The sequence below is a fragment of the Sus scrofa genome, chromosome 7 (genome assembly GCF_054392235.1).
Source record: "Sus scrofa isolate SSC_HxYL_T2T_F1_AM1 chromosome 7, Sscrofa_HxYL_maternal_Yorkshire_Landrace_v2.0, whole genome shotgun sequence".
Lineage (NCBI taxonomy): Eukaryota > Metazoa > Chordata > Mammalia > Artiodactyla > Suidae > Sus > Sus scrofa.
This window is the reverse complement of record NC_139389.1, coordinates 123427463-123443784: the sequence shown is the minus strand read 5'-3', so window position 1 is coordinate 123443784 and position 16322 is coordinate 123427463. Positions and strand designations below refer to the sequence as shown.

The following is a 16322-nucleotide window of genomic DNA, read 5'->3' as shown; positions in this document are numbered from 1 at the left end:
AAGTAGACATTTTTATATTGAACAGTGTTCATAAATTCCGATAGATTCACTAGCTCTTGTATTTGAAATAAGAGCCTCGATCTTTCTTCTTTTAAGGTACAGCTTTGCAAAAATTTCCTGATACACTTACTTAGTAATTTTCCTCACTGGCCCAAGAATGTAGAAGCTGGTGCCAGGTGATACTGGGAACGACTTTCTCCACTGAAGACTGTGTGGCCGGGGCTTAGTCAGACTTTGTGTTTCTGCCATGGGGTTATTCATTTTTAGATAAAATATCGCAGTGAGAACTGAGATCTTGTTACTTTTGTCTTTGGAAAATATATCAGATAGTATTATACCCATGGTGGTGTTTGAGAAGTTTAGTATAATGTAACAGAGATGTTTTATTCTAAGTCAGCCAGCCTTCCAGTGGTTGCTAAGGACAGCCACGCCAGGGGGTATTTTCTTGCCCTGAGACAAATCGTGGTTGTCTGTCTTTCCTAATTACAGATTTTCGGTGGATTTGAATTTTACTCTTCCCTAGATAAACCAAACACATGCAGGCCTGAAGTCAGGCGCTCTCAGAGAAGTCATCAAATCAACAGCACACCTAAGAAATCATCATATGTTACCATAAAATACAAAAAAGTAGCATTTGAAACCTCTCAAAGATACAAATACAAGAGGGATCATTGTGGTGCTTGGACAATTCTTCTAAGTGTGTTTTCTGACCCATGGCTTTGATCCAAACCCTCTCCCCCCGCAGGTGGTCTTCTGCACGTGGAAGCAGATTTTGTCAGACATCACACTTCTCTTTACACCAACAGACACTAACTATACGGAAAGAAATGAACATATATAACATTCATTCATTCACCCATTTGTTCATTCATTTAGCAATAATAACCACTAGTGTTTATGCACCGCTTTAGTTTTTTTTTATTTTTTTTATTGCAGTTGATTTACAGTGTTCTGTCAATCTCTGCTGAACAGCAAAGTAACCCAGTCATACACACATATCCATTCTTTTTCTCATATTATCATCTATCATGTTCTATCACAAGTGATTAGATATAGTTCCCTGGTATACAGCAGGACCTCATTGTTTATCTATTCTAAATGGAATAGTTTGCACCTACTAACCCCAAAGCCCCCTCTATCCGACCCCTCCCCACCCCCACCCCCAGCAGCCATAAGTCTGTTCTCCATGTCTGTGAGTCTGTTTCTGGTCTGTAAATAGGTTCATCTGTATGCACAGTTTTGTGACAGGCAACTCTTATCATCACTTTACATATTTTAAACTGATTAATCATCTTGGAAACATCAAAGGTTGGTAGTATTATCATCCCCATTTTACAGATAAGGAAACTAAGGCACAGAGCGGTTTAGTGGTTTGTCCACGATTATGCACCAAGTCATGCTTTGAACCCAGGCAGCCTGGCCTCGGCCTCTGTCCTCTGTGCCTTTGAAGCATTGAGTTCTGACCCCATTGCAGTTGCCATGTGAGGTGCTGGGGTGCTGCCACGTACAAGGGAATGACAGCTGATGCTCTCTTCGAGCTAATGATCCAGATGAGCAGGATTTTTATTCCGTCTCCTCTGTTGATCTCTTCAATAAGCCAGAAAGCATGATGAAGATGATGCTTTTCTTGAGTGGAGGATATATCTGGTTTTTTTTTAAATCATTACTTGGCAAGTAAGACTGTGCCTTTTTCTCACTCTGTCTCACTTAACACACACTCTCGCAGAGAAACTCAGTTTAAGTTGAAATATCATATTGAGTAATGTTTTGATATAGTGATTACTGAGAGGCCAGGTGTCATGGGCTATTTTTATCTGAGCTGAGTGGTGAAGTAATGAACATGCCCATCTCATTTGCATTTGATAGAAAGTTGGACCACAAGGAAAGAGGCTGTTCATCTTATTAAGCTAGAAGAATGATCCATGGATACTGGAGGGTGTCTGGTGGGGATGAGTGCAAAGTAACCAGTTCACTGAGAGATGCCCGCCCCTCAGATACAAGTTGGGGAGAGGAGATCTTTGGCCAACGGAGAGTGGGTGACAGCCTACAAGACACTGCAGATCAAAGTGGAGTGGATTCAGGGATGCAGTAGCTTATTTAAAATCAACCTTCACGACAAGAAAACAACTTGAATTTTAAAAAAAATGGGCAAAGGACTTGAATTGACATTTCTCCGAAGCAGATATTCAAATGGCCAATGAGCACATGAAAATATTCTTAGCATCACTAATCGTTAGGGAACTGCAAATCAAACGTACAATGAGATAGCATTAAGATGACTAGCTGTTAAAAAAAGAAAAAAAGAAAGAAACAGTAACAGGTGTTGGAGAGGATATGGAGAAGCTGGAGCCTCCGTGTTCTGTTGGTGGGAATGTAAAATGGTCCAGCTGCCATGGGAAATAATATGGCAGTTCCTAACAAAAATAAAAGTAGATTACCATGTGACCCAGCAATTCCACCGCTGGATAAATACTCAAAAGAATTGATAGAAGGAACTCGAACAGATGTTGTACATGCGAGTTTATAGTAGCAATATCCATAGTATCCAAAAGGTGACGTGACCTAAGTGTCCACGGATGGATGAACGGATGAGCAAAAGGTGTACATACGGACACCAGACTATTATGTCGCCTTAAAAAGGAAGGAACGTCTAACACATGTTACAACGTGGATGGACACACAGTCCCCGTGGTCTCCCTTGGCACCTCGGAAACAAGCAGAGCGAAACAAACCAGAACCTCAGGATGTTCGAAGTGAGGAGACACAGGAGGTGAAGGGAGGACGTGGGTCAAGCAGCCAGAGTTCGCAGGAGCGGGTTCCGTTCTAGGACCCATGGCACCGTTCGGCCTCTGATCCTGGCGAGATGCCTTGTCCACCTCTGGTCCCATGGAGCCAGCCAGCTTCCCAGCATCCTGCCGCGTTCTTCCTTTCTGGTGCCTTCTTGACTCTGGGTGGAGGCTGCCAGTTTTTTTTAGGGCTGCCCCTGCAGCATATGGAAGTTCCCAGGCTAGGGGTCGAATTGGCACTGCAGCTGCCAGCCTACACCACAGCCACAGCAATGCCAGATCTGAGCTGTGTCTGCGACCTACACGGCAGCTCACGGCCATGCCAGATCCTTAACCCACAGAGCGAGGCCAGGGATCCAACCTGCATCTTCATGGATCCTAGTCAGGTTCTTAACCCACTGAGCCACAACGGGAACTCCTGCCAGTTCTTCATTATGGAACTACCTGGGTTCCTCTGAGTCCTTGCCTCATCTTGCTGGGCCCTCTTCTTTCTAGGTCTAGATAGACCTTCTAGGTAGGATTCCCATCTCTTGACGTCTGCCGTTATCTCTGAAAGGGGCCCAGATGTGTCGTTTCTTCTTGAGCCCCGGTCCCCACACGTGGGAACATGGGGAGGTCAGGGCCGAGTCAGATATGAGGACAGGTAATCCTGCAGAGACGGCCTCTGGGGAGCGGCCGGTCGAGAGATCTGCTCCTAGTCCACCCGCTCCCCATGTTAGAGAGGACCAGTGGCTTTGTGGTTCAGAGAGAAGAGATGATTTCTTTCTAGAGCCAGAGTAGTTTAGTGGGAAAACTTGCTTTCAAGTACTTCCTGTCCACACGTGTACATACCAGATGCCTCACTGGGCCAAAGGCACTTGCTCACCGACACGCTCACCAAACCGGGGGGCAGGTTCTCGGCCTCCTCGGCACCCACCTCCCCCCCAGCCCCTGGCACCACCTGGTCAGAGAGCGCCTAGGAAATCATCCCGATTGTTGCTTTGTGGGTTGCACTGAATGAAATGGCTCCCCTTGTAACATGGTCAAGCCAAGCATCAGAAAAAGTCTCTCAAACCTGGGCGGTATAATTCCCCATGTGTTTTCAATTCAGCCTGTCCAGGTCATTTCCAGCTTGGGCGCTGATTGCAGGATGCTAATCGGAGTTGAGATTAATAGCTGAAGTGGGAGCAAAAAAAAAAAAGGAGCCAAACTGGGGTTTCTTGAGGTGATTTATTTCAGCTAAATATGTCAGTTGTTTGTTTGTTCTAAAAATATCGCTCGGAGGATGGGGGAGTATTCCAGATTGTTGACACTTTGACTGAAATCTGAAGCAAAATGTAACTGATATGGGATCCAACAGGAGTCCCTGCCTGTCACGAAGAACAGGCAGGATTAGGCTACTGAGAGGCGATGGTGGGACCGTCCCCAGCCTGACTGCGAGCAGCCTCCAGGCGAGGCTCAAGCTGAGCACAGGGTCTGCCCCTCAGGCCTTTTCGTGCTTAACAACGGGGTGTCCGCGTTCCCGGGAACCAGCAGATCTGGGAACCTGGGCTGGGGTCAGGCTCACGGTGACCGGGAGCCCCTTGGGAGCCAGGCTGAATGGCCAGGTCCTCGGCACGGCTCCGCTCCTAGAGAAGATGCCCTCGTGACAAAAGCCATCCTCTTCGGGCCCTTCTTTGTGGTTCTATTAGCAAACGGAGCAGGAGCCAGCCTGGGCTTTGGGGTCTTGTAAAGGAAACCAGATGCTCAGATTCGATCCCTGTCTAGCACTGCTGTGAGCTGTGGTGTAGATTGTAGACGCGGCTTGGATCCTGTATTGCTGTGGCTGTGCTGTAGGCGGGTAGCCGCAGCTCCGATTCAACCCCTGGCCTGGGAACTTCCGTATGCTGTGGGTGTGGGCTTCAAAAGACCAAAAAAAAAAAAAAAAGACGAAAAAGATTCAATCCCTGAAAAGCTTGCAGGCAAGGGATTTCCGGCTGGCAGCCTGAGCAGACATCTGCTAGCAGAGTTCCAGTGGGTCAACACGCATTTCAAAAACGTCTGGATTTGATTATCTTTAGGGTAGGCGGGCATGACTGCAAACAGTCCTTGAGATCTGGAGCCCAGCTCCCGTTTCCTTGCCTGGTTCTGGAAGACGTTTGAGTGTTCCAGTCCGGAAAAGGACCCTACCCCCTCCGAGGGCAGAGGATCATCCACACGGGAGGTGCTTTAGGTGTGAATGGGCCCCCAGCTTAGTACACTGGCCCTCACTGGAGATGCGGGGGTTCTAGCATAGCCCCCAGAATGCCATCCAGGGACTCTCTCCAGAAGGAGAGGAAGGTTCAGGGCTACAGGTGGTGGTGGGGGGTGCCCTTCATTTGAGAGTTCAGTGTAAGTGGCTGATCAGAATTCCCATGGGATTTAGGACTAGAATACCCTCAGAGTTCCTGTTGTGGTTTAGTGGGTTATGAACCTGACTAGTATCCATGAGGATGTGGGTTTGATCCCTGGCCTCGCTCAATGGGTTAAGGATCTGGCATTGCCATGAGCTGTGGTGTAGGTTGCAGACACGGCTCAGATCCTGTGTTGCTGGGTGTGGCGTAGGCCAGCAGCTGCAGCTCCTATTAGATCCCTAGCCTGGGAACCTCCACAAAAACAAAAAGAAAACCAGAATACCTTCACAACTCTTACTGGAATGAAATAAACATAGGTAGAATTTCCTAAGTGTAGAGGCTATGGGAACTCTTTTTCTTGGAGGTCTTTAAAAAAATAATCAGGGTGTTCCCATTGTGGCTCAGGGCAAACAAATCTGACTAGTATCCATGAGGATACAGGTTCGGTCCCTGGCCTCGCTCTGTGGGTTAAGGATCTGGCGTTGCCATGAGCTGTGGTGTAGGTCGCAGGCCCAGTTCAGATCTGGTGTTGTTGTGGCTGTGGTATAGGCTGGCAGCTACAGCTGCAATTCAACCCCTAGCCTGGGAACTTCCAGATACCGTGGGTATGGCCCTAAAAAGATGAAAAATTAAAATTAAAATTAAAAAATAAAAAAAATGAGAACTTTGAGGGTTAGGTTGGAGAGTTACGAAGTGCTTTTGGAACTTAAATTTGCACGCAAATCACCTGGGAATCTTGTTACATGAAGATTCTGATCGTGGGGGCTTGAGTGGGTGCATTTTCTGTCTTTCTCACATGCTCTCAGGTAATGCACAGGCAGTCTGCTCCAACCTCAGTCTGAGTAGCAAAGCATTATAGGGCCTTTCAAGGCCTTTTCCAGCTTTGGATTAATTGGGAAAAATCTGTATTTTTCCTAATGAGTTGATGACTAGCATGTCAATACAGCAATTAGGTGAGCCAGATGATCAAAGAAATTGTATATTTCCTGTGTAATAATTGAGTAGATAGACATTCATTCCTTTATTGAACAGTCACCATTAGTGAGACCCCACGCAGTATTTGCTTGGGAGCAGTCACATGAAGTGGTATTCCCCCGATCCCTTCCAGCTGTTGTCAGAGGGGCCTCGGGGACCTGCTCAGCTGTAAGCCCACTGTCATCAGCTCACCTGGTGGTGACTGGGCCTGTGGAACTGGGGCAGGCCAGGCAGCTCACAGGCCAGTCTTGCTTTGATCTTCTGTGACTGTGACTCAGCCCCAGATCAGAGGCTGCCTTTTGCAGAGACCCTCACCTCCTGGGATTGGAGTGCTTTGGAAACCCAGCCCGGAGAGCAAGGGCTCCAAGACCAGTAGGTCATCAGAAATGATGGTGATGGAGTTCTCGTCCTGGCTCAGTGGGTTAAGGATCCGGCATTGCTGCCAAGCTGTGGCATAGGTTGCAGGTGCAGCTTAGATCCAGCATTGCTATGGCTGTGGCGTAGGCCTCAGCTGCAGCTCCGATTCGACCCTAAAAAAGACAAAAAGGGAAGGAAGGAAGGAGAGAGAAATGCCAGTAACAAGGAATTGAGATGGACGTCCTTCACGCAAGCCACATGGACCCAGAAAGCACCCCCGCTCTGAGTGGGGGTTAGAGGTGTTTGATGACTCCTCTCCGTGACCAGTGATGGGCTGCCGCTCAGCCCTGTCAGGCTTTGTTCCCAGCTGACTCATCTGGCTTCAGCTTTCCACCTCTCCTCCCAGTCGCCACGTGCTTTTGGCATGTTGTCTCTTTTGATTTCTCTTACCGTTCTGATCTGTGGCTGCCGAGCCATCGTCTCAATTTATAATTTCATTTCAGCATACCTGCCTCCCCCAACTCGGCCTGATGCACTGTTTTTTCACCTGGTGGCAGATGCTCCCTTTCCTTCAGGTGTTTGGCTGCCAGCCCCACACCAGCTCTCAGATCGGGCTCCCGCGAACTAGAGTAGGGGGAGGTATCCAGGCCCTCCCCCCACCCACCCCCGGCTGCCAGCCAAGGCCATTGCCCGTTTGGGCAGATACCACGTGCGTTTTCTGCACAGCTGTTTCGCATCCCTGCCTACACTCAGCAGATAAACAAAGACAGGTCCCTGGCATGCTGAGCCCAAGAGCACACACACACACACACACACAGATCAGCACAAAATACCAAATGTTCAAGGTTCCCGTGATTTTTCTTTCTGAATCAGCTGCCTTGAACACAGCATTTAGGGATCTGCTAATTAGCAAGGGTTTTGTTTATTAATATGCATGTTTCCTCCTTGATGCATTCAATGAGTGCGTTTTTTATGGTGCCAGATAAGATTGGAGGGCATCATTACTTTAGTATTTCTCTAAACTGTCCTTATTTGTTTTTATTGAGTTCTTCATCAGAAAGCTTTGTGAGGCATTTTAGATTTTAGAATTTAGCGATATCTACACTTTTAGCTTACCTCAGACCCCAGCCTTAGATCCCAGACTCCAGACGCCATTCCTTGAGCACACGGGGGGCTCTCCTTCCTTTGTTCTGCCTGCCTGGAAGCCCACCCCCTCCCATAGCTCCTCCTGCCCCAACTGTGAAAGTCCTGCTTCTCCGCTGTCTTCCGTGACCCCCAGGCAGACCCTGTCTCCCTCCTTTTGTGCGGCCGGAAAACCTTGTCCTCGTGTCTGGGTTCATCACATACCATGTGTATATAACCCTAGACTGTGAGCCTTGGGGAGGGGAAGAGATACCATGTCTTATTCCCCTTTGTGGCCTCAGGGGCATAATAGGCATTTTTTTTTTTAAGATAATTGACAAAAGGATGAACAAATTCAAGTTGGTTGTCAGGCATACTGACATACAGGTAATCAAGCAATGGTACCAATATGGGGTGAGTAAACAGGTTACAAAAAATTCACAAACGAGGCGTTCCTGTCGTGGCTCAGTGGTAACGAATCTGACTAGTATTCAAGATCCCTGGCCTCACTCAGTGGGTTAAGGATCTGGCGTTGCCGTGAGCTGTGGTGTAGGTAGCAGACACAGCTCCCATCTGGCATTGCTGTGGCTGTGGCAGCTGTGGCTCTGATTCGACCCCTAGCCTGGGAACCTCTATATGCGGTGGGTGTGGAGCTAAAAAGGCAAAAAAAAAAAAAAAAAAAAAAAAAAAAAAAGTACACACATGAGATGGGTAGGAGGTAGATGCTGCTGCCTGAGGGAGGGGTCGTAGGAGGTGTCAGACCATGGCACTCTCACAGGTGGAGTGGGGGGGTCCCTGGGGAGAGGCCTTCCAGGCAGGTGGAGGGAACCCCACGAACACAGGCTGGGGGATGAGAGGGTCTCTGATGAGCTCGAGGAATGGTGTTGAGTCTGGGACTCATGGGGTTGGGGTCCAGGATAAAGGACCTGGAGAGGTGAGGGTCCAGTGGTCGGGGGCAGTTTCCAGGGAGCGAGGAAGGTCTTGCTGGGGATGAGGGTTGGACATTAAGCCTGGCCCCGATAAAATGCCCACCTGATACATGCCCGAGGTACCCGGTGAGACGTTCACTGGGGCCCTCTTCTTTCTAAACTACTCCAAGTCCAACAGTTATTACTTCAAGAGTTATCTTGGTATCCTCAAAAAATTTCAAAAATAGGAGTTCGCGTCATGGCTCAGTGGTTAACGAATCCGACTAGGAACCATGAGGTTGCGGGTTCGACCCCTGACCTTGCTCAGTGGGTGAAGGATCCAGCGTTGCCGTGAGCTGTGGTGTAGGTTGCAGACGCGGCTCAGGTCCCAAGTTGCTGCATAGGCTGGCAGCTACAGCTCCGATTCGACCCCTAGCCTGGGAACCTCCATATGCTGCAGGAGCGGCCCAAGAAATGGCAGAAAGACAGAAAAAAAAAATTCCAAAAAAGGGTAAAATATTATTCTGTGAGTTTTAACGAAATGTCAAACCTTGCTTCACTGCATCCTTCAAATGACTAGTTTTTTTTTCACCTTTTTTTATTTTTTTTCACCTTTTTTTAAAAGTATAGTTGATTTACAATGTTGTGCCAATTTCTGCTGTACAGCAAAGTGACCCAGTCATACATACATATACATTTTCTTATATTATCTTCCATCATGGTCTGTCCCTAGAGGCTGGATGTATAGTTCCCTGTGCTGTACAGCAGGACCTCATTGCTTATTCATTCTGAATGTAATAGTCTGCATCTACCAACCCCAAACTCCCAGTCCATCCCACTCCCTCTCCCTCCTCTTCGGCAACCGCAGGTCTATTCTCCATGTCTGTGAGTCTGTTTCTGTTCTGTAGATAGGTTCACCTGTGGCATATTTCAGATTCCACATATAGGTGACATCACATGGCATCTGTCTTTCTCTTTCTGACGTACTTCACTTAGTATGAGAATCTCTAGTTGCATCCATGTTACTACAAATGTCATCATTTTGTTCTTTTTTAAGGCTGAGTAGTATTCCACTATATGTATATACCACATCTTCTTAATCCATTCATCTGTCAATGGACCATTTAGGTTATTTCCATGCAAATGTGCTTAATAATTTTAAATGAAAAAAGCAAGTCACAAAAAGCACAATAAATATGATCAGTTTTTAAAGAACCATGTATAATGTATCCCTAGGAACAGTAAATACCCCAGCTACCCAAACTCCTCTTTTCCTACAGCCCTCCCCAGATTTCAGGGCCTTCACCTGACCCTAAGCTAAACATTCCTGATAAGTCTTTTCTGCTGATTGGACTGTAAGTTCTTGAGGGCGGGGGGACTATTTTATGCCACTTTTTATTCCACACAGTATATAACACTGATCTTTGCATATTTTAGGGCTTTAAATAATTGACAATGGATTAGAAAAGGCTGCACATCTTACTAGTGTCAGTAATGTGGTTAGAATATTTTAAGTCGTTCTCCTCTGTTTTTTGTTCAGTGCTTGGGGATCGGATGGGTTTGGTTTTACATTTCTCTCCTACCAGTAACTGGCAGTGTGAACTTGGGCAGATTACTTAGCTCTCAACCTAATGTGCAGGGTTGTTGGAAATCACTGGTTACAGATTTAAAGTGGCTGGCAGCTGCTGCTTTTATTGTTATTATTTCACTTGTCTTGAAAGCAGAAGCTTCCTGGTTGATGGCTTATTATTCTACAGTTGAGAGCTCCTGTCTTTTCTGGAACTGCATTTCCATTGGGGAGTTTTAGCTCCTATTACTCAAGGCTGGCTTCTGTGGTGGTGATAGGGTGCTTTTTGACCTGAATCTTGAAAGATGAATAGAGGCTTAAAAAGCAGAAACGAATGGAAAAGGAGTTCCAGACAGAAGGAAGAGCACGTGCAAAGGCCCAGGGGCATGAAGAGGCGTGCCTTACAGAAGAAGCTGATCATGGCTGAATGGGGGATGTACCTGGTAGGCAGTGGGCAGACCAAGGCCAAGCACGTGGACAGGAGCCAAATCATGAAAGGCATTTGGCCTATCAGGAACATCGTCGAATTGGGATTTTAGTGAGGTTCTATTCTTCATTAATTTCCTGTAAGCATTCTATGAGTCCCTGAACTATTTTTTAATTCAGGTTAATGGACTTTGATCCAGGTACAGGGGATAGGAATAGGCCATTTTCCCAGCATGTGGTTTCTTACTGTACTTAGAGGAACATATCACTTAATTTGAGGCTGGACCTGGGTGGTGTGGCTGACCAGCGGTCTCAGCCTAGAGGTCCCTTTGCCCTCTCCACCAGGTTGACAGTTCCACATATTGAAATGCAGTCAGTGATGGTTTGTCCCAGGTTTTTTGCCTCTGGGTTTCCGCAGTGGATGGAGTCTATAATATCTTTGCACATGAACCACAGCCCATCAATTTGCTAATCATTGTTTGTGTCCTCTTCACGTCTTGCTAATGTAACTAACATGCACCCAGCCAGATGTTTTCCAGTAGTCTTGAAATGTGGGAGCAGGGCTCAGCAAAGACAGTGACAAGTCCCTTGTTCTGTTTTTGGCATTGTTCTCCCCCTTACAAACCCGCCAAGGTCTGGGGCATGGTGAGAAAGCAGACTCGGGACCGTGCCTCCGTCTCCTGCTTCTCCTTTGCACCGAAGGGCAGGTCCAAGCTAAGGCTTCGGACACTTTCCGCCCACCGTGCTGGACGCACCTGACCGTGGTCGAGAGGCTTTGCTTTTCCTCCTCTGCCTGTGTTTCCAGCTCCTCTTCTGTGCCAGCCTCACCTTCGTGCTGCTCCTCTTTCTTCACTTCCAGGTGCCTTTTCCAGCATTTGTGCTCAGTGATTCTACTATTGTTCTTCCTGTCTGGTTCTCTGCAATCCAGCCCACACCTTTTCAACTCCATATCCTGAGTCAAGTGTTTGAAAGCTGTTATTTCATGTTAATTAGAAGTTCTTTTTCCAGCCAAGAAGCCTTGCACAGAACCATTCCCCCAAGCCACAGCTTAGAGGCGAGCTCTGGCATTTTGTACTTTTGTGCAGCCTCTCCGGATAATTGCTCTTAGAGCCCCATCGCTGCCTGCAGTGTGGGGAAACTTTCTCCACCACTGTGTGGGCCTCTGCGGGGCAGGCAAGCTGTGAGCTTGGTTCAGCCAGAGGACTCAGCACGCCTCCAGAGAATATCGCCTTGGTCCCAGGTGTGTGTGTGAGGGTCTCCCCTGGCCAAAATTGTTCGGCAACCAACCATCATCCGCCAGGGTTTCTGGCTTCCAAGTAGGTCTCCACCAAATGCTGACAGGTGACCCTTCAGCAGCTCCTCCTTCCTGTGCAACACATCTCCTGGTGGACCCGTGTGTGATGGGAGATTCTGGTGGAGAAGTACTCCCACCACCTTCCAGACTCAGGAAGACATCAGCAGGAGTCGGCTTCTGACCCCTTAAAAACCCCTCAAGACACCCCGAGGGCTGTCTTTTCTTGTAGGTCATCCTGGAAAGGCCTTGGGGAATTTCCACTTCTGGAGATGTTTTTGAGCAGAAGCTGTGCCCTCTTCTCACATCCAGTCTCACTCTTTGTGCCCACCTGCTGCTAGATCAGGGCCTGCATCCCTGTCATCACCTGGCCTGGCATCCCAGCATCGCAGGCTTCTGCAGCCCCAGAGCCTCCGGGAGCCACCAGTGCCCCCTTGGGCATCTCGAGTCCCATCTGGAGGGAGTGGTTGGTGCGAACCCATCCTCCTAGGCGGTGACTGTTAGAACCACCTTCATCCCACCTCCCACAGGGGAAGGAAAGGCTTCCCTCTTGCCTCCAAGTGCATAGTGCATGGTGAGGAATTCTCCTAGATGTCTAACTTAAACCCCTAGAAACAAATCTGACTAGCATCCATAAGGATGCAGGTTCAATCCCTGACCTTGCTCGGTGAGATAAGGATCGGTGTTGCTGTGGCTGTGGTTTAGGCAGGCAGCTGCAGCTCCGATTGGACCCCTAGCCTGGGAACCTCCATATGCTGCAGGTGCAGCCCTAAAAACAAATAAACAACCCCCCCCCAAAAAAAACCCTAGAAACATATTTCTTTATCTTCTGTGGTTTATAGAGAAAATAGTCAGTGAGCTAATGCAATTTAAAGCCCATGGGCCTCAGAGCACAATTCTAGTTGCAGTGGAAGTGAGGTCAGAGGGAGGCTGGGGTTCTCCTATGGAAGGGGAGTTGAACTCACCTATTGAGCAGGGTCCTGACAAAGGTAATGCTGATGTTGTTTTGTAAAGTACGAAGCACAGGCTCATAAAGCTCCTTTGAAAACAGCAGCTCCTCCTTATCTTTGCTTTTTACTAACCACCAGCTAATTTGATGCTCACAGAGTAGACAGGATAAAGCTATGACAGCGGTATCCTTATTTGATGAGGTGCGGTTTTAGCTGAATTCAGGAGGAATTAAGGCCAGATGTGGGTTGGCGGAGGTTAAGATGGAGGACACGTCATACTAGTCTTAGAATTACGGAAAAAAAACATAGCCTTTGGTCAATGAAATACACTGATAGGAGTAAAGGGTCCAGTGGGATTCATGGCACCAAAGAGATGGTGACGTAGGAGTGACCAGTGGGCAAGGTGTCTTAAAGGACCTGATAAGGAATTTTGATGGTTTATTACAGTCAATGAGGAATCACGGTGGTTTCTTGAGCAGGGAGCACAAATTGTTATTGGAGCTCTTTATAATGTGATTTCCTAGAGCTGGAGCTGAGTGGACAGCAGGCCATCAGGACGGTATCTGGGCTCATGTTGGGGCCTTCGCAAGGGCAGTAGTGATGAGCCCAGGGACCAGGGGAGACCCTGATAGCTAGAGAGACATAAGTAGACGTTGGGGGCCAGGCAGCTCTTCGGGGCCAAGAAAGGGAGAGACGGTCTGATCCTCGGTAGTGACAAAAGCAGGGAAGAGGTAGTTGGGGACAGTGGTGAGTTGGTGAAATCCTCGACCCTAAAAAGCAGGGTGGAGAAGGTCAAAGACAACCCTCTTGTCTATGCACCTTCGGTTCAGGCTCTGCGAGGCTGATGGAATAGATTCACCTTCGAGGGGTGAGGATCCTTGTGGAAGGTCATGGGTAGATGCTCGCATCAAGCGAGTCGCATCTCCTGTGTAATTTTGTAAACAAATCAGGTTCACTTTTGATGAATTTTTGACGTTTTGCCAATAAATTGGTTTTGTTCTTAAAAGCACACTGTTAATACAATCCCTGGTTCTGATTGAAATCAGCCACTCTGATGCTTTTAACCTGACCTCACATGGCAGTGCCACACCGGCCCCTGCCTTGGCACTGAGACTTGCAAAGCCATACGCGGAGCCGGGAGTTCTGGCATCCTTGGCCCTGTTGCTACTGCTTCCTTCGGAGCCCAGCCTTTGGTCACCCCCTCCTAGAATGAGTACAGTGGCTTCTGGGCACTTGGTTTTGTTCTGGTGGGGAGTCTGGCCTGAGTTCTTCTCTCCCTTTGTCTCCCACCACAGACTACTGTTTTCCAAAGTCAAGCTGGAGTCGCTCTGCCGGGGCCCGGATGAGGCGCTCCTCACTTGTAAGCACATGTTACAGATTTGGAAATCCTGCTACAACCTAACCAATCCCAGGTAAGAGGCCTGCGGTGCCTGTTGTGCGTGGGTTTTTGCAGGACCTCTGCCTCTCAGTCCATCCCTGATGGGCTCTCAGCAGGTTGAACTCTCCATCCCTCCGCACCCCCAGGAGCCACAGAGAAGAGCAGCGGAGCCTCGTACATTCCATTTCTAAGGGGATTTTCTCCTGGTGTCTGATGAAACCTCCACATCGTGGGTTTCTTATGCTTCTGCTGCCATGGTCGCCCACTAGGCTCAATTCTACTTGGTCTTGATCTGGTTTCTCTCAGCTGGCCTTTTACGTAATTCCTTTGACAAGTCTTATCATCTTTCTCGTGATTTATGGACAGACTAGTCAATTATATAGTCCAGATGGGGTCCTCAGGGGAATATTTTAAAGACCAGCATAAACAGGCCGCATCCTCCTAAGGAGAGTAGAAATTGCTATTGGCATGATAAAGTATAATTGTCAAAAAGCCTAAGTCATGACTCAAACAAATTATAGAAGCCCATATCACAGGTTTTATTTGCCTCATTAACTAATGAGGGAAGCAATAAAATGCTAAGACCCATTCAAAGAAGAATTTGAAAGATAGAAATGCTGAAATGAATTTGCAAATAACTGCTTAACAAATATACCCTACAGAACAATGAAATACATTGTTTCGGTGGAAATTAATTGTATCTTGACCAGAGAAAATTCATAGGTTTTCTACCAGCTCACTCTGCACCCCCTGAGCTGTGAAATGGCTTGGCCAGTGGGAATCAGTCACAGGCACCCACCCTGCAGAGGCAGATAATCTGGGGACGGTCCACTAGTCAGCTCCCAGCATCCGCTGAAAGACACTGCTTTCAGGTCGCAGGCAGTTTCACCCCTGCAAGTGTCTAGATTACTGAGTGTGCCCTGACCCAGGCAGTGATTTAATGAAAAGGGACCTAATGATTCAGGTGAATTCAAACAACTGCTCGTACACACAGAATAATTTTCAAGCTCACAGCCCCCATTCTGCCTCTCAGAGTCAGAGGCATAAAAATGCACAACTCAAATCATAGATGCGCACAAGGTGTGGCCCGCCCAGTCCAGCCCACCAGGAGGCAGGCAGGTGGGCTGGGGGCGGGTCTGCCGGCAGGCGAGGAAAGTGGCCAGGGTTAAGAAAGCAGCAGGGGGCAGGTGGGGTTCCACATGAGATCTTGTTTTACAAAAGATTCTGCGGTTAAAAACGTGTTCAAAACCGGGACCCTGTTAACGACATGGGTCCTTGCGAGCTGCCGTTAGCCGGAGCCAGGACACGGGCCCCGGGGGGCCGTGCAGCTAGAAGAGGGGGAGCCCAGCCAGGGTCTGCTCTTGCAGAGCCTGAGTCACAAGACTCAGGCAAGAGTCCCCTTCCCAACCTGAGCCTGTGGCACACACCAGGCCCGCCTCGCCCATCCTCCCCTTGGTAAAAAGATAATCATGAGATGGGCCTCTTCCCTTTTGTGGGCATGTCCTGGAGATAAAGACCATTTTACTTTTCTAAAAAATTCTGCTTTTCTAAGTCTGTAGGCAGAAACAGAAGACATCCATATTGGAGTTCCCGTGGTGGCTCAGCAGGTTAAGAACCCGACTAGTATCCATGAGGATGCGGGTTCGATCCCTGGCCTCTCTCAGTGGGTTAAGGATCCGGCGTTGCCGTAAGCTGTGATGAAGGTCACAGACACGGTTCGGATCCCACATTGCTGTGGCTGTGGCATTCGACCCCTAGCCTGGGAACTTTCATATGCAGCAGGTAGGGTCCGAAAAAAAAGCCCTATTTATGTCCCCCAAATCCCCCACTCCTGCCAACCAGAAGCAGCAGGAGTTGGAGAAGAGTCACTGCCACAAGCCCAGCTCCAGGTCTTTGCTCTCCGAGCTGCTGGCTTCCTCCAGGAGCACGTTCCTTTGCCTGTACCCCCTCTAGAAACGAGAAAATAGATCCATCAGCTTGCACGTTGCCAAGTTTCCCTCGGCTCTCCACACCTCTCCCACCTCCCCACATTTCCTCCCACTTAGCAACCAAGAATATTGAATGTGAGGAGAAAAAAAAAAAAAAAATAGCAGAATTGGAAAGCTTTTTAAAAATACTTAACCAAATGCCTGGGCTGTGTCCATACTTCCTCCGTTTCCTGAAGGATCCTTCAGGGCCAGAGCAGGGAGGAACCCTGGCTCCAGGCGTGGA

The 16322-nt window shown here is 48.2% G+C and overlaps 1 protein-coding gene and 1 long non-coding RNA gene across 11 annotated transcripts in view; one reads left to right on the top strand and one right to left on the bottom strand.

Moving 5' to 3' along the window:
* Positions 1-16322, top strand: part of TTC7B (tetratricopeptide repeat domain 7B) — a 249029-nt gene that overhangs the window by 165464 nt on the left and 67243 nt on the right. For 7 of the 10 annotated variants that reach the window (XM_084970003.1, XM_021099609.2, XM_021099608.2 and 4 more), the window contains one exon: positions 14029-14145. The exons of the other annotated variants lie outside the window; for them this stretch is intronic. In XM_084970003.1, coding sequence (XP_084826129.1) covers positions 14029-14145 — 117 coding nt within the window. The remainder of the gene's footprint in view (positions 1-14028; positions 14146-16322) is intronic. 10 annotated transcript variants of the gene reach the window in all.
* LOC146401886 (uncharacterized) lies at positions 11089-14552 on the bottom strand. The gene is made up of 2 exons (XR_014811288.1): positions 13902-14552; positions 11089-13403 (listed from the first exon to the last, which is right to left on the bottom strand). It is a non-coding gene; the product is annotated as an uncharacterized LOC146401886 (long non-coding RNA).